Genomic DNA, 26,175 nt, shown 5'->3' on the forward strand with positions numbered 1-26,175 from the left:
CTCTTAGCTTTTCGTCACTTCTTCCACACCAAACTGTGCAGGCTGTGGTTTTTTCAGTAAACAATAAAATACCAAAAATGAAAAATATGTGATTTCATAGTTTTATATTATAATTATTTGGCTACACAGATTAATCTGAGGTGGGCCCCAGCCATATAATCTTATGAGGTTCTTGACACAGTCATCCTTTTATTTGTTAGATCTTGATGAACACTCTAGTTCAGGGGTGTCCAACTCCAGGCCTCGAGGACACAACAAGTCCTGCAGGTTTTAGATGTGTCCTTGATCCATCACAGCTGATTCAAATGGCTGAATGACCTCCTCAACATGTCCTGAAGTTCTCCAGAGGCCTGGGAATGAGCTCATCATGTGAATCGGGTGTGTTGACCCAGGGTGAGATCTAAAACCTGCAGGACACCGGCCCTCGAGGCCTGGAGTTGGACACCCTAGGTCAAATTTATATGCACAAGTTTCTCCTTGCTGTTGTCGTACTGAAAGAGATTACATTTGCCTCTCATTACATCTGAGAGAGGCAGTCGATTGTTTACTAGTAAACAATCTTAAACTTTTAATCAAAACTATAAAAATCTAAAATATAACCAAATAATGATTCTTCAAGAACTCTGTGCAAACAGAATAAGTTCTTCCTTTCACCTCCTGGTGAAATATATTTAAAAAGCTGGTGTACAACACTACAGAGTACTAAGGTTACATTAAGAAAATATGTCATTGATCATGTTGAGAATAAAGTTGAAATTTCAAAGTTAAGTTGAAAATCTGCTGAAATGTGCAGACTGAAGTTGTTTGGAGACAAACGGCCAGTTTCTGCAGCTGAGTCAGCTTTAGTTTCTCTCACTGTGGTGATGAGAAATCTGCACATTTCAGCTTTCTACTCAAAATGATTCTTTTTAAACACACGTACAGAAGCCTATTCATCACAGGAATGCCAGGAAGTGCAATGGAACGAAAATATTTATTCAGGTTCCTGTACTTGGTACAGCACACGACTGCAACAGGTGACCATGCTGGCTTTGTAAGGAACAGAGTGTGTGTGTGTGTGTGTGTGTGTGTGTGTGTGTGTGTGTGTGTGTGTGTGTGTGTGTGTGTGTGTGTGTGTGTGTGTGTGTGGTCCTGTATGCAGAATAAGTCTCAGAACTGGATTGGTTATCCAACCTCAACTACACCTCAGTGCAATCAGACACCCGAGGTCAACGTTGGAAAACTGTCAGTAAATCTGTTGGATAGTGTTGAAATCAAAGAGCAGCAGGGTCACAAACCAAGCAGCAGGTGAGCGCACATATGCAAACTACACAATAAAATACACAACGTCAGTCACATGGAGTGGGCCACTTTCATTGATCTCTATTGGTGCAGACAATAAGAGAAACTCTGAGTTACCAAATACTGACAAAAACAGACCGACGAGCCAGTTTCAAACCTCTGACTCTGAGAGTTTGGGATATTTATTGGATTGATTTGACAGAAGTAGTTCAAGGTTTACTTTAAAAAAAAAAAAGGATTATGTTGACACAACAAGAACTTTCAAACATTTCCCCAAAGAATAAAACTTTGCCAATCAAAGAGTCAGAATCCCGACTGCCTCTTAATTCAGTGCACGTATGACGCTGCTGAGCATCGACTGCAGCAGCGTCATAGAAACATCTTATTAGTTGTTGGAGGTGGTTAAACCCTGACACGAAGCACAGCATGCACACACCATAAAGGACCACATTAACTGTGAACCTGATTGAATCACCAGCTGGGAAAAGTCATTACGTGTGGCACAAACAGCACAATTTACAGGATGAACTGAAGTGTTATAGTTATTACATGGGTCGCATCACACTGGTGCACAAGAGCGACCAGCGAGGTGAGAAGAAGAATGTCCGAGCGCACTGGAAGGATCCATAACTTAGGCTGCTACAGCAAGACGGGTCCTGCAGGGCCCGCGCTGTTAGCTTGATTTAACTCAGCTGTCCTCCACTCTGTACAAGCTGTCGACCCAAAGTCCTTACAGCAACCTGCAATACTTTGTGTAAAGTACCAGAATAATGAGCACTCATGATGAGGCTGAAAGCAGTTCATTACTGGGAGGGATTGGGCTCATCGTTATTGGTAAAGAAACATACTGCAAACGTCTATCAGCTGTTGAGGTTGTAATGACTTTGTGTTAAACAGAGGTTCAAAAATAAAGGATTGTTTTCCACAGTGCAGACGAGCTTTCTGTTGGAGGCTATGAAGGTGGATCTTTGAAAGGTTAAATATTAACCATATCCATGTGGCAAAGTCAAACTCTGGAATTCAATACAAAAAATGTAATAGTTGTTCTGAGACATTAAATGCATACAGTACAGGAGCACAGGATGTGAGGGGGACGCAGCAAAGCCTGCAGTCTGGAATTTGGCAGCTGAAGTCCGTGGCCTGCTCCGGGCTCAGTCGTTGATCAAAGCCAGGATCATGCTGGAAAACACAAGTCGGATATGTGAGTGCAAACAGCGAAGACAGCCCTGGACGTGTTAGCAAAGTGTGCGTGTGTCACCTGTACAAATAGATGAAGAAGCAGAGCAGGTGGTAACCCAGTTTAATCATGGCCTCCTTCATGTGAGACTTGAGCAGACCTCGGTTGTGGATCTCCGTTGGGTCAAACACTCCCATGTTCCCCATTGGAACCTTCAAGTACCTGCAGGGTGAAACGGATCAAGATGACACACCCGGCAGACTCTAAACACCAGTACGACTGTTCCAGCTGATCGTCTGTGACCGAAGGTTTAGTCACTGGTTAGTACTGTTAAGGTGTCTGCTGGTCCCGACACAGTATAACCCTGCTCTTTGATAGAACATGAGAAGGAAGAGCTTCTGCCACTCGCCTGATGAAACGATTCATTTGTCGCTCTTTGTGTAAAGGTCTGAATAACGGTACAGTACATCCAAACCTTTATTTTGGTAACCAACTGCAGTTCCTCAGCTTTCTAGATGTATGAAGAAAGTCCACGAGAGTCTGAGAGCAAAGTGCTCTAATGGTCATTAAGATAAGATTCAACACATTGTATACTGCAGCACAGTACCTGTAACACCTACAGCTGCTCTAATAGGATATTATGGTCGACAGTATCGAACGCTGCACTGAGGTCTAGCAGGACAAGCACAGAGATGAGTCCACTGTCAGAGGCCATAAGAAGATCATTTGTAACCTTCACTAAAGCTGTTTCTGTGCTGTGCTGAGCTCTGAAACCTGACTGAAACTCTTCAAATAAACCTCTGCAGATGATCTGTTAGCTGTTTGACAACTACTCTTTCAAGGATGTTTGATATAAAGGAAGGTTGGAGATTGGCCTATAATTAGCTAAGACTGCTGGGTCTAGAGATGCTTTTTGAGTAAAGGTTTAACTACAGCCAGCTTGAAGGCCTGTGGTACATAGCCGATCATTAGAGATAGGTTGATCATATTTAAGATCGAAGCATTAATTAATGGCAGGACTTCTTGTAGGAACGAGCTCTGACTTTTGTCAGGTCTGTGTAGGTTCTCGGGTCATGCTAGTCTTAAGCTTGGAAAGCTCGACTCCTTTAAGAAATAAGTGCTTAAAGTTTTACATGTTTTGTGCCAGTACAGAACATGACATCATCTGATTGGTTAGTTGCTGCTAATGGACTTGCATTAGTTTATTAGCCAACTAGTGACAGAACCAATAACGAGGAGTTTCGTGTTAACAAATATAAGGACGTACTGTCCACTTTCACTCCGTCTTCAGCAGTAAGTGCTTCAGGAAACAGGAGCATCCAGCTGTTAGCTGTAATGTTGGGTTTTATACAGTGGGCTTAAATGAGAGGTGTGTAGAGGAGCCTGTTTGAGTCTGATTTTCCTCATGTGGCTGGATGCAGCGAGCGGTGCAGTCAGCCCATGTGATCAGCTCTATTTCAATCGTCTCCCAAGCAAAACAGTAAAACAACAGGTTCCTACGTGCACACCACAAACAACTATGTATCTTGTTGAAGCACAACTGGGAAAAATAGGTCGATGCGTGCAATCGGAAAAAAGAAATAAAATGGTGACTGCGAGGAAGAGACACGATCTGAACTGTCTGGTGTGCTTGAGAGAGACTGTATGAAATGACAACGACTGCATTGCTTTGCCTGGAGATCGTACGGCTTGGTGCATCCAGCCTGGCGAGGAACATACCAGCGTCACAGTCCAGCTGGTTGGTCTGGTGACTCAAACAGGCTCTCCTCCACACAGGTCTCATTTATAAAGTGCTTTACAGAACCGAACATACAGCTAACACTTCCTGTTTCAGTGCAGCAGTGCACACTGCTGTACCAAGGGACAATACAACAGTGATGCCCACAGACTCATTTTGAGTTTTGGTCACTAGTCTGCTAACAAATGAATGTAAGCAGCATTAGCACCAGCCAACCTGGTGACATCATGTTCTGTACCGACACTAGATGGCACTAAACATGTTTTAAAGCACTTGTTTCTTAAATCCAGCGACACAGACAGTTATTCATGTTAGCCTGTATACATGTAGTGTTTCAGGTCCACTTTAAATATTGGGATTTTTATCTTTAGAACCCAAGAAGCCTCTTGGGTGAGGGCCCGATCATTGCTGCTTTAATTATTTTTCCAACCACGTGACATAAAAGGAACAACTACAAAAGAGAAAGGATCCCGACATGCACGTGTAGCCGTGGTGGACCTAACTGATGCTGAGACTGGATGGGCATACCTGTAAATGTTCCAGGCTGCTACAGGCAGGTTGAGGAGGAGGATGAACCAGTGCATCGAGACCAACATGAGCATGGTGGAAAGACACTGGGCAACCATCTCTGGAATTACCCACTAAACATCAAACAAACATTTGAATTACAGATTAGAAATCTGAGTGTGAAAATGATCTTTACAGTCGGTTACAAAAAGAAAAGCGATGATTATTTCATAAACGACGGGGGGTAAAAGATCAACTGCATCATCAACCATATCTATGAAATCAATAAGACAACTTACTTTGTTCAGCTTGGAACAGCAGGCTCTAGCATTGATGTAGTCACATTCTAGGTCAGACAAGGTTATAATCTATATTTCAAGTTAAGGTACAATGTGCTGTGAAAAGGATGTTGCATTCAGGACCTCGACTGGCTCCTTCGATTATCCTTTAAAATATATACATACATATTAAGGATGTGCTGGACTGGCCTCATTTTTCATCGCCGATCGGTCCAGCAATAGTGGACCCACGCACCGCAGCGCTGCGTGGGTCACCCAGCGCTGCGTGGGTCACCCAGCGCTGCGTGGGACTGAAATATAAAAGCCGACATTGTGTAAAATAAAACTATCAGTACAGAGATATTTGCAGATAGCGGCTCTTCGTGACTGCTAACTCAAAACACTCTACAAACTTTCATACACTTATTCCGTCACACAAGCCCGACTACAACGCTCATAACAAGGCGGCTAACAAGCTAGCTGGCTGCTATTAAATTAGCTTTTTTATACGGAGAAGACTTCAGCAAAGCTCTCGGACAGAAAACCGCTTTGACGCAGACGAGTACCGTCGCCCGACTCACTGAATCGAAAAGGATACGAAGTAAACGGAGAGGAAAATCAGCGCACAACAATCCACAAGAGACAAAATGAACACTGCCGCTTCCATGTTCCCTTTTCCGCAAGTAGTTTTTATTTCCGGACAGTTGACGCGTTTGTGCTGCCGGGAGTTGTGACAGTGTCAATGCAGCGCTGCCACCTAGCGGACTGGAGTGGACATGGTTGACTCAAGACAACCATGGATCCAGACAAACTGTAACAGTGGGTTTTTTTCTGTCAACACTGACTTAAAATAACGACGTAACATAACATAAAACCCAAAAAACGCACCTTTAGGAACTCCTGGCTGTCTCTGTATTTAACAAGACAGTAAACATCAAATAGCAAAAATATTATAAGGCGGCTTCAGCAGAACAGATGCTCGGTGTGCTGTTGGTTATGGGGAAATGGAGGCTGCAGGGGGGATGCGAGAATGCTAAAGCCTGGAGGCAGAAGCAAGAGGGAATTTTCTTTTATCCTAATCCAAATGGAGTTTGTAATAAGATAAGATAAGATAAGATAACCTTCATTAGTCCCACACGTGGGAAATTTGTTTTGTCACAGCAACTTCCTGCTGTGACAAAACAAATTTCCCACGTGCAAAAGTTGTATAGAAAAAATTAGAATACAATGAGAATAAAATACTGTACACAACTGTACAGAATAGAATAAAATAAAATACTATATACAGTAGAATAAAATAGAATGAAATATACAATAGGATAAAAATAGAATACAAATTCTATATACAACTGAGTAAAAATCCAACTTTGTCAGAAAAGAGTATTGAACTTCAGCGGAAGAAGGAAAAACGTTTTAAGAGCCAATAAGGAGGAAACACACTCAGGACAGTGTTATGGTCAGGACTCTTACATGCTATTGGTGTTTTATATTTTTTTGTTATTAAGATAAGACTTTATTGATCCCACAACAGGGAAATTTTTGCGTCACCTCAGCTCAAGTACAGATATATGAAGGAAATACAGAAATACAATTAAGTACAATCAATGAAAAAAAGTAAGATAATACACTATATACAATGGTAGCATACACAGTATGTGATTATGGATATGGTTAGAAATATGGAAGACATAAACTATATAGCTTGGAAGGTCAAGGAAGGTCCATTATGCATGAAGTGGTGACCGTGGATGTTCAGTGTCCAGTGACTCATGACATCATGATTGAGGAGTTATAGTCTAACTGCTGTTGGGATGAATGATCTGTGAAAGCGCTCCTTCCTGCAGCGAGGGTGTTTCAGTCTCTGACTAAAGGAGCTGCTCAGCCCACTCACAGACTCATGCAGTGGGTGATGTGGGTTGTTCATGATGGATGTCAGCTTTACTAACATCCTCCCCTCACCAACCACCTCCACAGACTCCAGGGGACATCCCAGCACGGAGCCAGACCTCCGCACCAGTTTGTCAATCCTGCTCCTGTCCCTGTCCGTGCATCCACTCCCCCAGCAGGCCACTGCATAGAAAAGGGCAGATGCTACCACAGTGTCATAGAATAACAGAGTCCTGCAGACTCCGTAGGACCTCAGTCTCCTCAGCAGGTGGAGTCGACTCTGGCCCTTCTTATACAGGACGTCTGTATTTGTAGTCCAGTCCAGTTTCTTGTTGAGGTGAACACCCAGGTACTTATAAGAGTCCACTATCTCAATGTCTTTCCCTTCGATGTTCACCGGTGTTGTAGGGGGTGACTTCCTCCTGAAGTCTATGATCATCTCCTTTGTCTTGCCGGCATTGATTTGGAGTACGTTGGTCTCACACCAGCCAACAAAGTCACTGATGACCTCCCTGTATTCCTGATCATTCCCGTCTGATACGCATCCAATGATGGCTGTATCATCTGAGAACTTCTGTAGATGGCAATCGTCCGAATTATAACAGAAGTCTGAAGTGTAAAGGCTGAACAGGAAAGGTGAGAGAACCGTGCCCTGTGGTGCCCCTGTGCTGCAGATTACCACCTCAGACACACAGTCATGGAGCCTCACATACTGTGGTCTGTTGGTAAGGTAGTCGATGGTCCATGCAGTCAGCTGTGTGCCTATTCCGGCTCCCTCCAGCTTCCCTCTCAGTAGTGCGGGTTGGATGGTGTTGAAAGCACTGGAGAAGTCAAAAAACATGATCCTCACAGTGCTCCCCGTCTGCTCTAAGTGAGAGAGGAATCGGTGTAGCAGGTAGATGACAGCGTCATCCACCCCAATTCCAGAACGGTAGGCGAACTGCAGGGGGTCCAACACTGAGCCCACCAGTGGCTGAAGGTGGTGCAGGATGAGCCTTTCCATGGTCTTCATCAGATGAGAAGTCAAGGCAACAGGCCTGAAGTGGTTGGGCTCCCTGGGGTGTGCGATTTTTGGCACCGGAACCACACAGGAAGTCTTCCACAGTTCAGGAACCCTCTCCAGGCTCAGGCTCAGGCTGAAGATGTACAGGGCCACCTGACAGAGCTGGTCTGCACAGTCCCTGAGAAGTCTGGAGCAGATTTCATCCGGACCTGCTGCCTTCCTTGCCTTCGTCCTCTTGAGCTGATTTCTCACCTGATCAGCTGTGAAGTAGATGTGAGGCTGGGCTGGAGTGGGGGGTGGGGCTCGCTTCGTTGTGGATAGATGTGTGGATAGGGGTGAAGCAGAGTTGTGGTGAGAGGAGAGCTCAGGTGACAATGGCATTGCACCCGGAGTGGGGGGGGGGGCGGCAAATGGAGGGGGGTTAATGGAACCTGGGGGGTGGGAGAGGTGATCAGTGGGCCATTGTCAAATCTGTTAAAAAACAGATTCAAGTCGTTAGCCCACCCCCGGCCAGCAGACACTGTGGCTCCTCCATTATCCTGGAAATGTCCAGAGATTTGTTTCATGTTCCTCCAGACTTCTTTGACGTTATAGTGCTAATTATTTTATTATTTTATTGTTGCATTGTCTATGTTCTCTATCACTGTGTATGATGATACAGTTCTACTTTGCTATAGCTGTGTGCTATAGATTATTCCTATTAGTGGTTTTTACCTGTGAACATAATCCCACACTTATATGACTCCGATGTTTTAGTGTAAATCATTTTATTGTTTTATTGTTTTATGTAAAGCACTTTGGCATGCCCCTGGCTTTTAATGTGCTATATAAATAAAGATTGTTGTTGTTGTTGTTGTTGTTTGACGTTTTTCTGTTGGAGTTGGTTTTCCATCTTCCTACTGAAGTGCTCCTTGCCTTCTTGGATCTTGTATTTAAGATCCTTTTGGACTTAAGTTCCTCCTTGTCTCCCGACCAGAAAGCACTCTTCTTCTTGTTCAGCAGGGCCTTCAGTTCTGGGGTGACCCACGGTTTATTGTTTGAGAAACACTGTATCTTCTTGGTAGGCACAGTGTTCTCAACACAGAAATTAATGTAGTCCGCGATGCAGTGAGTGAGGTCGATGTCCTCACCGTGAGGCTTGCAGAGTTCCTGCCAGTCTGTGCATTCAAAACAGTCTCTTAAGGCCTCAGTGCATTCCTCAGACCACACCCTTATCACCTTCTTCGTGGGGGGGTTCCTCTTCACCATGGGAGTGTAGGTGTGGTGGAGAAGGACCAGGTTGTGGTCTGAGTGGCCAAGCGGGGGGAGGGGTGATGCACTGTAAGCCTGCTTCGTGTTGGCAAACAATAGATCCAGGGTTTTGCTGTCCCTTGTATGTCAGTCAACGTACTGGGAGAAGTTTGGGAGAGTGACAGATAGTGAGGCATGATTGAAGTCCCCAGAAATAATAATGAGGGACTGCGGATGTGCCATCTGTAGCTGAGACAGTGGAGTGAATGTACTCACAGGCTGCTGTAGCGTCGGCCGAGGGTGGGATGTAAACAGTCAGCACAATAACGTGTGAAAATTCCCTGGCCAGGTGGTATGGCCGGACGCTAACTGCCAACAGTTCAATGTCTTTGGTACAGCTCTGTTCCTTCACAGTGATGTGCCCCGGGTTACACCATCTCTCACTGACAGACATTGCTAGTCCCCCACCTCTCCTCTTACCACTCTCCATTGCACTCCGGTGCTCTAACCAGTTGAAAGCCATCCAGAGTTATAACAGTCCGGTGTGTGGTCCATGAGCCATGTCTCAGTGAACAGGAGGAGGCTGCTCTGCTTGTACTCCCACTGCAGTCTGGTTAGCGCAATTAGCTCTTCCATCTTGTTGGGTAAAGATCTTACATTACCCATGAGAATGGATGGAATGCTTGGTTTGTACCGTCTCCTTCTTTCCTGGTACTTCACTCCAGCCCTGCGTCCCCTCCTCCAACGTTGTAATTCCTTTGGAATCTTGGGTCGCTCCTCTGGGAGTACTTTCCTGTTGCCCAGTGCTAGCAGCTGCTCCGTACTGTAAACAATGGCTTGGCTTACAGATTCTCCAGAAGTGGTGGTAAAAAGTCCCAAAAAGAGTAGAAGACATACTACTACTCTCATGAAAATTTGTGGGTCCATGTCCCGTTGCACAACAAATAAAACACGACCAAGAGTGTCGGGTAAAAAAAGCTTAAAGCACAAGAAAAAACAGAAAGGAAAGGAAAAAGCTGGGAGCTGAGGAAACAGGCTGCCTACCGTGGCGCCATCTTGGATGGCGGATAGCCTGCAAAGTGGACATGCTACTGGAATGGATACCAGGAAACCAGGAGTTCCAGTTCCAGGAGATATTTTGTTTGGAGGAATTTTTCCCATTGACAAAGACGTGGGGACAAAGAACAAAACCTTTGCTCGACACCTGCAGTCTTCTATCAGGTAAGGTCTTAGTGTCAAGATGATCTGTTTCTCATCAGCTTCACAAATCGTGACTGTGTTGAGCATCCACTGAGTGGTAATTTGGCTCCTAAATGTTATTTTCACTATCTTCTAAGCCCATAACAGAATTCCATAATTAATATAATTCCTGCACAAAAAATAAATGGTAGAGAAAAATATGTACCAATGCATACTGTATCCAAGCACAAAAGCAGGCGACTGGATCTTGGGACGTTTACACATTTTGACGGACATGAAATCTTATGATCGAAATGTGAAGTTAACAAAACCATCACAGGGTCAAATATAAAAACACAGAAAACAGCAGTAAGTCTCAGTTAATTCAGACCTTTATGCTACAAACTGTGAGCCACCTCTGCTGGCACCTTATGACTCAGACTAACACATTACTGCAGATGCTACATCCATTAGTCCATCGATCTCCTGCTCCTTCCTTCCCTCACCCGTGGAAAAGGCGTGGGAAGATGCTAACTGTCATTGCAGCCAAAATATTTGGTCGTAAACCACCTTTGCATGAGCTCAATGAAGCCAAATGCATCATCTTAAAAACAGAAGAGCTGTGATCTTCAGACCGCAGAATTTGATTCTTGTCCTCTCGATGACTATAAAGTCCATCACCTACCACAATGAACAACAACAGATACACCGACCCCGAGGACAGCTGAGGCTTTGAACATGTGTTTCTTTGAGTGAAAAAATGATGATATGTCTATTCTAACAAAATCATTTTCAATTAATAAACCTTTGTTTAAACACATGGTGTGTTCTTCTTCTGCTTGATGGTTATTACTAATAACCCCCCACTATATATAACAATGTACAGCACAGTCTTACAGTAGGTCAGTGGTTCCCAAACTTTTTCGCTGGGCCCCCTTTGTTTTACAAGAAAAATGCCCCCCCCCACATCCTCCAACCACACACCCCCATACTTTGCTCCATTGTGGTTTATTTCACACCACAAACATTTAGTAAATAATTAAGCAAATACAATAATCTGCAATAAATTACAGGTAGCAATGAAATAAACTACTAACTCTTTTACGTCCACACCTACACGGGTATTTTTGAACACGCAGCTGTTTCATCCACCTAAACGGCGTTTCCAATCACCGAAAACAGATTTTTTTTTAAAACTCCTTTTTTGCGTTTACGTGTGGACGAGGAATACAGAGTTCGTCACCCAACGTCAGAGGTATGTGCCTTTTTCCATGCCACGCTGTGGCCACGTTATTGTTTACATGGGATGAATTGCAGAATAGCAGATAGAGACAAAATACTGTTAATCTGACTGTCTGCAGGTTTACACGCAGTTACTGTCCCTCCATTTACAAAGGCAGAGGCGTCACAGTGTGATTATCTTACGTGTAGTTGTTTTTTCCTGTGTAATAATATTCAACATTGCATCAATACATTTTTCAAAAAATGCCTCTCTGTGCAAAATGGGTTTAAACACAAAATCGTGGCAGGATCAGCCTGATGTTATTTGTATCCAGCTGTAACTTTACTGTATAAAGAGCTAACATCTCCAACATGTCAGGAGCAGTTAGTCATTACAACAAGTGTTTGTGAACTAAAGATCAAGAATGTGGGATCCTGTTTGTCCGTGATTTGAAGAGCCCAGCGCTGCTCCTGATGCAGGGGAAACCAGTCCTGCAGGGAGACCTACCTCAGCACCTGTGCAGGTGAAGCCAAAGGGAAGATTTGCTTCACCATGTTTTCTAGTCTTTGGCTCAGAATGAAGTTGGTTTGGAAACATATTCAGCGGCGCTTCATCTCCTGCTTTGCGTTTGTGTGGGCGCCTCGTCAACAAACCTGTCCATGATGTTAGCAGTGTCCAAGCGTTTTTTTTTTTCCTTTTCATACCACACCCCCCCTGCAATGGCTCTGCACCTCCCTAGGGGGCGGGCCCCACACTTTGGGAACCTCTGTAGTAGGTGAAGTGAGGTCCCTGCCTCCACCTGATTATGTAATTTACCAGGAGATGCTTTTATATAAACTATAACTTCTATAATTGCAGTGTTTGTCTTTAGAGCTGGGAGCAGAATCGCTGATGATTTATTACCAGCAGTTATTACTGTAGGGTCTACCTTACACTATAACACGTCTTGAGGTGACTGTTGCTAAATAAAATTGAACTGGTTTTTATTTAGAAACAGGCAGAGCTCTTCTTGGCTTCATGTCTCTAATTATGTGGCACGCAACCTCGCGCTAAATCACCCAAACACAGCACACATCCTGCCAGTGATTCAGTTCCTTACAAAACACTGAATAAGGTGCTGAAGCAGTGACGAAGCTTCGGACGTCATCGATCACGTGACTCTGTTCAGCCCCCGCCTCGGCCCAGTGTTTCTGAAGCTGTGTGACTGACTCGTGCCGGAGCTTCAGCTTCAAACGAGCCGGCACAGGTCGCAGCGAGGCTTTGAGACAATCTGACTCATCTGCACAGGGACACCTGCTGGTCGTCCTCCTCACAGACTAAACACCAAAGTCAAACAGGACGAGAACTTTCCTCCAGATACTCACAGCACACCACAGCTCACATCGTTTTTATCCAATGGATGCATTTAATTATTTTTTTTTTTTTTTACATCATATAGCTGCAGCCTCACACGTGATCAGTGACTACAACAGCCTCCACCATCAGGTCTCCGTGTGTCAGGAACCACAGGCTGCATATTATAGTATCACACTGTTGTACATCGGCTGTTGACAATTAAACACATGAATCCACGAGCGACGGGAACACAGCAAATGAACTTCCAAAAGCAAAAAACCCAAAAACTACAAAAAAAAGAAAAACAGAGAAACCAGAAATATTAGAAAACTATATGATTGAATGTGCTTGATGTAAATTCTGCATTACAAATAGTTTTACTTCACATAAATATAGACTGATTTTGCGTCCAGTTGATGTCACTGTACTCAAATCGACACGTATCAAAAGTGTTCGGGGGCGGAGCTCGAAGAAGGAAAGAAGCCTCCGCTTCCTCCTTAAGACCTCGACCACAACAAAACATGAAAAAATAAAGTGGAAATATTCAAAGTTCAAAATGAAACTGTCAAAACTGCATATCAAGCAGAAAAAATATTGCATATAACCTATTCCCACAGCCACTTAAATATCGTCTTTGCACTTACATGTATATATAATATACAAAACCCTCCAGGTCGCTCAGGAAATCCCATCACACCAGGCAGAAATAATTTAAGACAGATAACTGGCAAACCAGACAACTGAACAATCTCACGGGAAAGAGTTTTGCACACAGCATCGTGTCACAGACATTACCTGCCACGTCCTGATAACTTGCGGATCAACTGAAAGAACGTTTGAAATTAGCAGCAATGAAAAGCTAACACTGTCACAGACTAACTCAGGCCGCTGCTCGATGCAGGAAAAAAGCTCCGACTCTTCTGTTTCTAACGAGCTCAGCAGACACAGCAGCCCTCCGTTCTTCAAGTCCTTTAGAAGTAAAAGGTGGATGTGCCGCTGCTCCAGACGGCAGCGCTGGGACATACAGTAGTGTTGTTCTACAGGTGACCCTGATCTGAACATTTCGGATCTGGATTTCCTTTCAGATTTCCACATCAATGGAAAAATGAAGCAATGCTCGGTGTTCTTTTCTCTCCCTTTTCACTCTTCTTTCTGGAGACTGAAGAGGTAGTTTCACATTCACAAAGGGATATGGATGATGGCTTGGAGACATAAATATTAACATCATTTTGAATGATTAAAAAAACACCACTGAAAGCTTAACGTTGTGATTTTGCACTAAATTTGAAAACAAGGTTTCAAAACCTTTTGACTTGAGTCGGCTTTCGATGGCAGAGACATTTTATCAACGGTACGGAAACGGGTAAAGCTCAGCTCTCTATTTAGGACTCCAGAGGAGCCAAACGCTTGATCTCTATTTTCACAAATCTCAGGCATAGTACACGTGAAGATCCTGCACAGCAGAGAAGAGACGGGTCTGCTGCAGAGACGTTCCAAGTCCAACAAGACCGAACTAAGGAAGTGCAGTGGGATTAAAGCTGGAAACCCTCCATGGGTCCTTCCTGTTGCTGGAAGACAAACTGGCCTTGATTCTGATCCACCTGTGGAGCCAGGCTGGCATCCTCTTCCTCCACACCGAAGTAGTGTTCAATCAGGTCAAAGGCCTTCTGGTAGATCTCCTGGTTCTCGTGGCTCTGTAAAAACTCAATCTTGTCCAATCCTGAAAGAATGGAAGCAAACGCACAAATCTTCACACGACAGAAGTTTCAACACTGAGTGACAAAAAGCTCCTGTGAATATAGTTACAGCAGGCATTTCTAATCAAAGTGCTGCTGTTTCCATCCCTGTCTGTGTGCCAAAGTACGGCAGGGCCAGATACTGAACCCCGAGTTCCTCTCCTGCATCCAGCAGCGTGTGTGTGTGTGTGTGTGTGTGTGTGTGTGTGAGAGAGACAAAAATACCAGCATGCCTATAAAGCTTGTGATTCTTAAAATGTCCAAACTTTGCCTTCTGCCCTCACGTACAAACTTCCTAAACAAAGCTTTCACTTTTATTTGACACTTTTTTAAACTTAGACGTTCTTGCAAACACGCTCGGTTACAAAGAAGTGCTGAGAAAGAAGCAACCCCACCGAGGTGCAGTGAACACGCGGTGGGTGTGGAACCAAACGCGACACAAAAGAACGTGTCCACTTTTCTGAGTGAATGAAAGCTCGTGAATGTTCTGTTGGTGGTTTGCGAGCATTACCGTAAGCTTCCTCAATCAGAGCGCAGTACGGATTGATGCCAGTTCCATTCTGTTTGGCTTCCTGTTCTCCCAGTCTGAGGATGTTCTCTAAACCGTTCAGTGACACCTGAACAATCTTAGAGTCCATCACTGTCAGCAGATCGCACATAGGTTTGATGGCATTCAGGGACACCAGATACCTGTCACGGAAAGCACAGACGTTAGTCCTCAGCAGCATTTCACTTTGTTTATAAAGCTCGACTGATTTTTGGATTTCCACCAATTCCTGCTGTGCAAATGTGCAGAGAAGTCCCAGCACAGTGAAATCTGACAAACCAAATATATGAACATGTAAAATGAAACCAGCGCTGTTGATTTAACAGTCTGAATGAGTCACATTAACATCCACGTGGTGTTTGTAGGAAAGAGTGTGGTGCACCATCTGAAGCAGTGCTCAGCTAACATTGGTGGATTTTAATGACTCATCACATGGTGCAACTACTCGCACTGAACTGTGACTCAAGTTTGTATTTGTGGGAAACACGGCACCAGAACTACGTAAGGAGGAATCTTCACATCAAGTGTTTTTAAGACGTCTGGTAAACACACTTTATCTGTGAGGGAGTGCCCCCAGAGGTGGCGTTGGTAATTGCCCACGCAGCCTCCTTTCTTGTGCGGAACTCGGCCTTCTGAAGGATCTCGATCAGTACTGGAAAGATGTTGGCGTCAATGACGTTCTGACAAAAACAGAAAAATGTGGTCAGCAGCAAAGAACAGCAGCTCTTCATCTCGCCACGACAAACGGAGACGCCGCAGCAGAATACCTGAATCTGAGCTCGGTTTCCTGCGGTGATGTTGGACACAGTCCAGCAGGCCTCCTTCTTGATGGATTCCTTAGGGCTGCTGAGAAGGTGGAGCAAACACGGCAGTGCTGAACAGTTCAAGATTACCTGAGACGAAAGCAGAGGAGCCAAAGATCTTAATGCTGTCAATGAGAAAAGGCCAAGCAGCACCGATGGAAGAAACAGAGGCTGTACCTGAGTCTGGATGTCATCTCCTGTCACGATGTTTCCCACTGCACGCAAGGCAGGAGAAACAACCTTGTAGTCGCCGTGCCTGGAAACAGGAGGCACACAGTGAGACGTGCAAAGCGTGGACGGGATCAGAAACGACAGATTCTTTGTGCAACAATGTTACGCCATCAAAAGAAAACAACGTTTGATGCTTCAAATCGTCCAGGGAACGAAATCAGAGGAAGCTGATTGTGTTCTACTGGACGCTGCGTCTCCCAAAGAAAACAGACGAACAGAACAGACGCTCTCAGACAAGAAAATATCAGAAAAGAACCTGTGACTCTGGAAGTTTCATACCACCAATAAGAAACTCAAAGGACTGAAAGCTGGAGCTTAGACACTGTGCATGAATAGGCTCATTGCAAGGGAAACTAATACCGCCGACTGTTAATCCAACATTTCTGTTCAACACGCTGATCCCTTCTTTTTAAATCCAGCAGTTTTTATTCACCACAGTACTTCGTTTATTAATGTTTCAGTTTTCTTCTTTTGGCTGCCTTTAAGTGTCACCACCCCCGATCTGACCTGCTCTCAGTCCAAGCCGATACCCAGCACTCAACATGCCCCCTTCACTATACACAGGAATAATCCTCTCAGCTACACCAACCTGGATAAACTTGAAAACAGCGTTTTGGTCTCCGCGGCCACACTATTGTTTTCATCCCCACTGAAAACGCTCATGCTCGCGTGCTGATGATTCAGTCTGCGTCATTTTCGTCTGCCGTTTATTTACTTTGTGGCACTTAAGTGTGTTGATTGGGCAATACAGCATCAGCAATGAAAATGAACGAATGGGCTCGTGTCAGCACTTACAGGGCTGGTGTGGAGCGTCCCTTCAATTAACCCAACTGGGCAAATGGCCAGTGTTCCCCATGACTGACGCAAGAATCATTTCAGCTGTCTCCCAGAAAATTGTGAAGGACCATGTCCAGCCAGTTCGTACTGGAAACTCAGCTACACTCATGACACTTAAATCCAATCCAACGTTACGTTTTGGCTCAACAGCCCTTAAATTCTGCAAAGAACAGGGGGCTGAAACTGCTTCACAGCTACGTGGAACACTCAAAGCTTGTCACAGCACAATCAGCTCTTACATTTAGGGAGCAATTTTCATTTATGTTCAACAAATGTGCAAAAAACAACAACAACAACCAAAGAGTATGTCAGTGTCGTACATGAGCAGCTCAACGAGCCTGCGGCAGACCCCGGAGTCGATGACCGTCTGGATCTTTTCATTGGGGCCGTCAGACAGGTAGGAGAGAGCCCAACACGCATCGGCCAGCACATCTGGATCACTGCTGAACAGCAGCCTGGACAAAACGTTGAGACAAGGAGACACCTGACAAAATAACACAGACAAGGGGACAATTTAATATTGGAACCACATGATCAGTACAGGAAATATGACTTTAAGGAGGAGGAAGGCGAATGAGCTCCAGTATTCAGTGACTCAACAACAATGACGGGGCTGACCTTTGCAAAATCTGGTGGTGGGTTTTTCCCTCTGCACAGGTTGGACAGAGCCCACACTGCATTTCGGGTTGTTGTGAGACGGTTGGATTTAGCGAGCAGCCTGCACAGAGCAGAGCCAGCTGTTAGTGCAGCTCTGACACACAAACGCAGACAGACGACGAACACTTACTGCTGTAAAGACGGGAGGATGCCACAGTTGAGTACGTAGTCTCTGCACTCAGCGTTGTCGCCCGCTATGTTCCCCAGTGCCCACACTGCCTGGAAAACAGCCAACATGCTTCAACTACGTCACAGCCCAACAGACCGCCTTTGACACTAAAACTCGTCCTGTCAAACACTACCACAGCAGTTTACACACATTCAGGTTTGTGCCTCTCAAAAGTCCTGAAACTGTTAGAAAAGCTCAACATCTCAACTCACTCACTATAGATGAGCAGGTTACCTGTAACTAAGCAGGTGTTATCATGTGACTCTCACCTGTTCCTGCACATCCTCGTACTCTGAGTTCAGCAGTTCAATGAAAATGGGAACAGCTCCTGTTTCAATCACAACCTTGGTGTGCAAGAAGGTCCCAGAGGCGATGTTGGTCAGTGCCCAGGCCGCTTCGAACTGTTACGAGCACACCGTGGACAATATGACGACAACAACAACAGTTTTACCCGATACAACTGGAGGTTCAATGCTCACAATAGCTGTGTAACGCCTACCAATCATTTCAACATTCTAGCTATTATTATTAAATACATATAAATATGACTCATAACAAAGCAACATGTAAATTGCTGCCCTGTGAAGCACCATGTCACCCACTCGCTTTGAGACTAATAACAAATTAGAAAAGGACAAAATGAAACAATAAATGAAATACGAGCAATAATCTGACTGTAGACGTCTGCTGAGGTGAACACGTGACACAGGAACACATCTGTTATCTGATAGTGGGACATCCAGATGTCCTGATACTCTCAGGTGTACAGTGTTGGATTCTCTGACCTGCAGTGTGCAGTTTTCACTCCGCTGCAGAAAATCCACAAACCGAGTCACAACACCAGGAGTGGAAATCACTTCATCTATGGGGGGGCTGGGTTCTGTGCAAAAGAAACAAGTGAACACTTGAGCACAAACCTGCTAAAGGGTTAAAGGCATTTCACAGACAGAGCAACAGGCTGTTTCATAAAACCAATTCAATTTGTGTTCTGCAGAAAAACACCTCAAAGAGCAAGATTTCTTTTTCAGGTCATTTTGTGTGTTTCTCTTGGTTTAATCTCTGTTGTGTAAGCCAGCACAGGTGTGGTGCAACATTGATAAAGTTGTGGGAAATGATTACTTTAGTATTTTGATACTGAGGCAGCACTGCGCCTGTAGAAACGAGGCGTTGCAGAAGCTGCACACAGAGCAGAGCCTGTTGTTGACAGCCAGGTGGAAGCAGAATAAAATAACTTGGCAGCTTCTCTGTTCAACTTTGGTCCAAACAGTTATTTCTCTTTTAGTAAACCGACTACAGAAACACGAATCTTCCATTAAACGTCACAGAGACACACCTTTGGAAAGCAATTTTCTGAATTTCTGTGTAGCAATTAGTTGATGGTCGGGGTCTTCAGAAAAGATCATCTGAATCATATCTGCTGTTATGACTCCATCCTGCACAAACGCATCAGAGAGTTCATGTTTAGTTCAGACTACAGCACAGCAAACCTACAGGAGAGAGGCAGCTTACACTTACAGCTGTGATGGGTACTGTGGAGCTGATGTCTGGATCTTGGATCGGACATTCCTGCATGGAGTCATCAGCTGAAGGTATGCAGACATTTCTTCTCTTGAACAGCTGCAGTCATACAGACACACATTAAATAAATGCACAGACGCACAAATGAAAGGCTGCAGGAGACGGCGGTGATCGGAGCAGAGATGCAGCCTGAATATTGTAAAGAAGTCCAGACTGAAAACGGAGACGGAGAAGAATCAGGACCAAAGTAAAGAGAGAAACACAAACCAGTCAAAAAACAAAAGCTCAGCAAAATCAATGTTAACCAAACACACAGACACAGAGTGAGCAAGAAGCCACATGGACACAACTCTTTAATGGGAACTTGAGCCCCAGTTGCTGAGTGCAGTTAGCTGGTAGCAAAGGCAGGAGAGCAGAACTCACACCCTGATAGGAAAAACACAGCAGGTGCTAACAGGACCATAACAGTCCCACACACATGTTGAACTCTGTTAGCTTAATTCCATTTTATACACCAAACGTTAGCAAAGATCACCTGCTCCTCTCTTTTTTGTTTGCGTAGCTGAATTCCTTCCTCTTCTCTCCTTCGACGCATTTCCTGAGGATTCAGCGCTTTGTTCTTATAGCTCTTCATCCTGTAGTTGTCTTTCCCTGGACTCGCCATTGTGTCTGAGGATTTAAGCAGATTGATGCAGTCACCACCGTGCTGAAGCCTCGGTACATTTTACTTTACAACATACAAAATGACATCAACAAGCAGAGTGTGCGCGGGAGAAATAGACTGGGGAATGGTGCATAAAACTTGTTGCAGCTTGAAGTTAGCACACTGGCCTCCGTGGAAGAAGTTTGGAACCACCTGGACTCTTCTTAGAGGTGGCCGCCCTGCCAATCTGAGCAGTCACGGTACGAGGGCCTTAGTCAGGCAGGGGACAGAGACCTGATGGTCACGCTGACAGAGCTCCAGCAGAACTTTGCAAAGGACAACCATTTCTGCAGCACTACGAGAATTAGGCCTGCATGGTAAAGTCACCTGACAGAAGTGACTCTGTAAGAGGTGAAAGACACCTGGAGTGCCAAAAAAGCACCTGAAGGACTTGGGGAAATTCTCTGGTCTGATCAAACAAAGACCGAACTTGAATGCCAAGTGTCAAACCAGGAACCACCTAAGCACAGAGTGGCTGTGGGACCATCTGTGGTTGTCCAGGCTGCTAGCAACACACCTGGAATACTTTCCCAGTGCACTACATTCTCTTATGTCCATTCAATCATTTCAGCAATCGGCCTTCACAAATCTGCTGACATTTGTGAGTCCTTATAGTAATGCAATGATTATTATTTCTATATACGGAGTCAATGATTGTTATTCTCTCTCCCAATACATTCAAAACTGCTTGAAAAAAAAGGAGCTGGTAAAGCACCGTAGGAGTTGATGGCACTGACAGATTATGCTTTGGGGCCGTTTCACTAGTTCGTTAAACGGGCGATTCACCGCCTTGAAGGGACGATTGATGGGACGAGCGAGTGAGCTTGTGTCTGTAAACCTTTAAAAGACCAAGCGTGTCTGCAATGAAGGAAAGCAAACATATTAGCATTCTCAAGTTTGCCCTGTGCTTTGATGCAACACTTTTGTGCTGCTGAAAACAAGACGTGATGGTGTAGATGGTAATATCAATAATCAGCATCCAACCTAACAACCCTCGGGTAGGGGCGGGCGATATATCGAATATACTCGATGTATCCTGAGTTTTTCCATGTACATGGGTTCAATGGTTGCATCGTAAAAGCTGCCTGCATGTAATTCACTGTGAGGTTGTTTTCCTACCACAGGCTGCAAATGCATCATTTATTCACACCTGCCAACTGGAAACATGTCTACCGGCTGGAACGCGCCGAGCAGGCGTGTTTCTATTAGGGCCGCCACAAACGATTATTTTGATAGTCGACTAGTCACCGATTATTTTTGCGATTAGTCGACTAATCAGATCATCATCCATTGGACGTACAGCGTACAGCTTATTGCACCAGCAGCATCTGCTCTTATATAACTATCATTAGCTTACAGCTTGAAGTGTTTGTGCTAACTAAAAATAAAGACAAGATGATAGTTTATTACATTTTAATGAAGTTTTCAGATTGTTTCGGTGGAGTTTAATAAACTCCTTGCTATCTAAAATATAACAGGACACTGGAGTATATTCTGGAGCATCTCACACTTCTGATAATCAGCTGTCTGCTTGATGTTTATTCAGCTGTGTAAAAACTATAACTTTAATCTCAGCCAAACCGATTTACTCAGGAACAAATAAAATACTAAAGAAAGCCAAACAATAACATTTTAAGTTATCTAAGTGACTTATATATCATGTTTAACCTGACTAGCGAAAGACGGCGGTGGGTTTGAAAACGATCTGCCGGGAGTCCGGTGTTCTCACGGCTCTAGTTAGCCTCGCCCCCGGCTCGCTAACGAGCTAGTGGGTAACAGACGTCTCCGAAAACGTCGGAGCGCTTTTGAAAATATGTGGTGTCCTGATAAACTGAGCAGATATTTGAGGATTACACAGCTACATTCTTGCCTGAAAATATGTTAAACGTTTATTTTGTGACCCAGAAAGAATAATAAGAGTAACATTAAAACTAACTAGCTGCCGCCATTGTTGACAACTGCGCTATGAATTCTGGGACACAGCTTCTTCTTCTTCGGGGTTTAACGGCAGCTGGCATCCTTGTACATGCAGTGCTGCCATCTTCTGTTTCAGTCCGTTATTACACTCTTAAATCCTGCTGCTTATTCCTGCGTCTTTTGTGATCTTAAAGCTTCAAACGATGCGTCGACTATTAAATCAGTCGTCGACGATTTTAATAGTCGACATAATCGTGACTAGTCGACTAATCGTGGCAGCCCTAGTTTCTATGCTGCCGGACAGGGACAGCAGAAGTCTCAGATGAGCGAAGGAATGAGACTCGCTGTCGTTTGGATGTCGAACAAAATGCAGTATTTTTCAAAACATGCCATAAAACTATGCCACAAAAGGCAGCAGTACCACAAATTTATTCCACCAGCTCAAAAGTCAAAATGAAGCCTGTGGTAAAGAACACGTCAAACACACCAGCTGTGATCCCTGTGACTGCTCTCGGTCGGTGGCTTTTATAGTCACTATCTTTTTTTTTTTTTTTCCAAATATTAAACTTTATTAAGAAACAGTATACAGAACATGTATACAATCAGAACAAAATTAACATATGCCAGGGGGTGTAATACAAAGAATTACAAACATTCAAATAATTTGTAATTACTACAAACAGTAATAGTTTTCATAGCCTTTTTGTTAAGTGATCCACGAATCAATTTTATGTAACATAAAACATCATTAAAGTAATGTTTAAAATTAGGTTTTTTGTTACTGTATTTGCATTTGTGAAAATAAAATTTAGCTAAGATAACTAACAAGTTTATTATAAAGTAAACATCTTCTTTTTTTTGCCTTCGAAAGAAACAAAATACAAGATTTTCCCATTTCCCAGTAAAGTCTTTATAGAGATGTCCAGCAATGAATCTACTGAAGTCTTTCCAAAATGTTCTAGCGAATGAACAGATCCAGAGGTGCTGCACAGTCTCAGGATGGCTTCCACAAAATCCACAGCTCACATTTATGTCCCTTTTGAACTTTGTCATGTAATGATTAGCAGGATAAAATTTATGCAGTATTTTAAATGGGACTTCCTTCACTTTATTCGTTACCAGATACTTGTTAGGAATTGTCCATACTCTTTTCCAGTTAATGTCACTGACAAAGAAATTCCAATAAGAGACCACATGTGGGAAAGTTAGAGATTCTGTCTGGAACAAAGCACGAATATTCTTATTACTTTTACTGTGGTTTGTTAGACAGATTCTTCCTATGTGTGAATCTAAAGGGTTGGGGAGAGAAACAGATGATATGCAAGGTTGAATACCTTTAAAAAGCATTATAATACCCGTAGGTATTGCATCAAATAATATGGCATATTCTTTGGGTGTGGCTGGAAATTTATAGGTGTTTAAGAATTCTGAATAGGACATAAGCTGCCCATTAGGATTAAACAGCTGATTCACTAAAACAATCCGTTTCTCAACCCACCTAGAAAAAAATAATGATTTATTTTTATACACTATGTTCCTATTATTCCAAATTGGACACGTATGGGGTGTAAAGTTGTGTTTATATATAAGGGACCAAGCTAATAGAAGTTGTTTGTGAAACATCGAGAGCTTTTCTGGAAGCTTATCTATATTATAATCACAACCTAAGATAAAACTTAGACCACCAAACTTAGAGAAAATGTAGTGAGGAATAAAATTCCAAATGGATACCGGATTTTTAAGAAAATGTTTCGCCCAATTACTCTTAAATGTATTGTTTAGAGTAGTAAAATCCAAAACATTGAGACCACCGTGCTCATAGTCATTCATCAATACACTTTTTCTGATGTAATGTGTCCCGTTTTTCCAGAGCAAGTTGAAGAGCATTCGGTCGATATCCTTACAAGTTTTGCCGTCCACATGCAGAGAAATTGCTGCATAAGTCAGTCGAGACAGACCTTCTGCTTTTGAGAGCAATACCCTTCCTCTTAAACTTAAATCTCTCTGCAACCATTGATTTAATTTGGTTTGAGATTTTTTAATAATTGGGGGAAAATTTAGTAAAATTCTGTCTTTTGGATCTTTGCAGATAATCAGACCTAAATATGTTGCTTCATTTTTAACTGTTATATTACAAATACTCTGAACATTACACTCTTTGACAGGTAACTGACATTTATTTAAGTTTAGGACCAATCCAGACCCTTTTGAGAAATCCTCTATTACACGTAAAGCAATTGGCACTTGGCTGGCATTTTTAAGAAAAATTGTGGTATCATCTGCCAATTGACTGATGACAATCTCTCTGTCTGCTATGTTTATACCCTTCACAGGGCTATTCGAAATATGAGAGGCAAGAATTTGGGTGCAAAGTAAAAAAAGATAAGGGCTAATCGGGCAACCTTGGCGTACACCTCGATTAAGACTAAAACGAGAAGTGGTGCCATTTTTCATTCTAATAGAATTTCCCAGAGGAACCCACCCGAGGGATTAATAAAGTTCTATCTTATCTTATCTTATTAGCATTGGAATACAGAGTTTTGATAGCTCTGCAGAAGATTTTATAGTCACTATCTAGACCTTTGTTTCTGTGGGCTGGACATCATCATCTAAAGGTCGAAGGTCACTCTTTCAAGGATGCCAATGTTCACATTTTGGACAGAGAACACAGATGATTGGAAAGAGGAGTGAAAGAGGCATCTGTGTCCACTGTGAACGGCCATCTTTGAACAGAGGGCGGGGCTTACGACACCAAGTGTCCGAAAACAAGCTTTTATTTTAATATGTTTAAATATTAACCCAATGCCACTTTCAATCTGAAAAAATGTTACGAAAGGCTCGACATGAATGCCGCCCTTTAGACTCAAACCCCCGTTTGTTGCAGGTATCGCTTCCGTCCGAGCTGTAACTGAAGTTAACATTTCATCTGCATAATTCAGAGCCATGCATTCAACGAAGCATTTGAGTCAATTTTATAATCAAATTATTCGCATTAATCGTTGCAGTCCTACTTTCAACCCTTTATTATTTAACTTAATTTCAAAATTAGAGTGCACTATTGTTTTTTATTATTGTAGCCACAGAAAATAGTACAACAGAAGCAATTCAACAGCAATTAGAGAACAATAGTCCAAGTCTCCCACAGAATGTGCTAGAAACGGTACATCACTGCCACACAACGAACCACACCTCCAAAGTAAAGCGCTGTTTAGAACAACAGCTTCACCTTCGGAACCTCGTCTCCATCTAAATCGACACCAAGTTTGAATCGTTTCGGGAATATTCAGCAAGTCGGAGAAGACATGCAGCACCACCTGGAAAACTGTAGAGTATTTAAGGTCACAGCAATCTCCACTTCCAAGTGAGTTCTCCTACCCGAGATCTTAAGAGGACCTCCACAGATGATGAGCGCTAACGTTCACCTTCTTCTAAACTGAAGCGTTGCAAACAATGACAGCGATAGCCGCTCCTAAACTAGGATATTTCTTTATCAGGGAAGTGGACACGACCCGCTTTCCCGGTCAGGAAGGAGGTCATTCCTAACTGCTTAAATCCCTCTACTCCTGAGAGTATAGGCACACATTTAACAGACAACATGAACAGTGAATACCCACGTTATCCGATTTCGTAACACGTCGTTTTACTAGCTTGCAGGAACTAACCTCACTCCGTGAAACAGAACAAAACGGATTTTGGCCAACTTATTCCTGGTTAGACCCTAAATTAGCTTCCCGGACAACTCGATAGCTAATGCTAACTTGTGGTCAACATCTCTGCTGTAAATTCAATGCAGCGGTTTTACTAACTCTACCCTTACTACATAACCTTCCCCGATTCTTACCCAGTGAAGATCTGATGTAGCTGAAAACACGCACGGCTGTGAAATACCTGCAACTTCGACTACTCCCTCTGTTTCTTAATCCAAAATGGCGTCAAACTAAAACTTTCCCAGCAAACCCCGCGCGTCAACAACACCCCCGTTTCCGTCCACCGGTATAGTACGGGAAGCCGAAAGAGCCAAATCCGCCCCCTTTTCCCCATGGACGACCTAGAGCTCCACAAACATGAAGCCAAAACGTCTCTTTCGCCCCCTGGTGTCTGATGCGGTATAGATCATAGATCAGCGGACGGGACGAGAGTTTTTTTGTTTTTTTTTATTAGTAATATAAACATACAAACAAAATGCACCATATATTACAGATTCAGAGAATAAACATTTC

General features: G+C 43.5%; 2 protein-coding genes across 3 annotated transcripts; both read right to left on the reverse strand.

Moving 5' to 3' along the window:
- Positions 1–954: 954 nt before the first annotated feature.
- cnih4 (cornichon family member 4) lies at positions 955–5,715 on the reverse strand. Its single transcript, XM_026185814.1, has 5 exons — positions 5,580–5,715; positions 5,003–5,071; positions 4,725–4,837; positions 2,540–2,680; positions 955–2,460 (listed from the first exon to the last, which is right to left on the reverse strand). The coding sequence occupies exons 1-5, from the start codon at positions 5,646–5,648 to the stop codon at positions 2,433–2,435; spliced, it is 420 nt and encodes a 139-aa protein (XP_026041599.1). The 5' UTR covers positions 5,649–5,715; the 3' UTR covers positions 955–2,432.
- A 7,172-nt stretch (positions 5,716–12,887) lies between these two features.
- On the reverse strand, positions 12,888–25,929 carry LOC113031501 (importin subunit alpha-6). Of its 2 annotated transcripts, none has more exons than XM_026183628.1 (14): positions 25,797–25,929; positions 19,871–20,004; positions 19,333–19,434; positions 19,151–19,250; positions 18,603–18,697; positions 18,087–18,218; positions 17,779–17,867; positions 17,610–17,709; positions 17,312–17,475; positions 16,101–16,179; positions 15,888–16,013; positions 15,673–15,800; positions 15,085–15,263; positions 12,888–14,557 (listed from the first exon to the last, which is right to left on the reverse strand). In XM_026183628.1, exons 2-14 carry the CDS (start codon positions 19,997–19,999, stop codon positions 14,370–14,372), a joined length of 1,611 nt encoding a protein of 536 aa, XP_026039413.1. In that variant the 5' UTR covers positions 20,000–20,004; positions 25,797–25,929; the 3' UTR covers positions 12,888–14,369. The 2 variants fall into 2 exon arrangements, with proteins under 2 accessions (XP_026039413.1, XP_026039414.1); XM_026183629.1 differs by having other exon boundaries at positions 25,844–25,922.
- Positions 25,930–26,175: the final 246 nt, after the last annotated feature.

The sequence above is a fragment of the Astatotilapia calliptera genome, chromosome 11 (assembly GCF_900246225.1).
Source record: "Astatotilapia calliptera chromosome 11, fAstCal1.2, whole genome shotgun sequence".
In the NCBI taxonomy this organism is placed as follows: Eukaryota; Metazoa; Chordata; class Actinopteri; order Cichliformes; family Cichlidae; genus Astatotilapia; species Astatotilapia calliptera.

Bases quoted from the DNA above. Each gene is read 5' to 3' on its own strand.
- cnih4 (XM_026185814.1), bottom strand. From the start codon at position 5,648: ATGGAAGCGGCAGTGTTCATTTTGTCTCTTGTGGATTGTTGTGCGCTG. The intron at 5,072-5,579 runs GTATCCTTTTCG...CTTGAAATATAG, and splicing joins TTTTCCTCTCCGTTTACTTC to ATTATAACCTTGTCTGACCT. The intron at 2,461-2,539 runs GTGACACACGCA...TGTGTTTTCCAG, and splicing joins TTCTTCATCTATTTGTACAG to CATGATCCTGGCTTTGATCA.
- LOC113031501 (XM_026183628.1), bottom strand. From the start codon at position 19,999: ATGGCGAGTCCAGGGAAAGACAACTACAGGATGAAGAGCTATAAGAAC. The intron at 17,476-17,609 runs GTCAGCCCCGTC...TTATTTTGTCAG, and splicing joins CACCACCAGATTTTGCAAAG to GTGTCTCCTTGTCTCAACGT. The intron at 14,558-15,084 runs GTAATGCTCGCA...CCATTCTTTCAG, and splicing joins TCTGATTGAGGAAGCTTACG to GATTGGACAAGATTGAGTTT.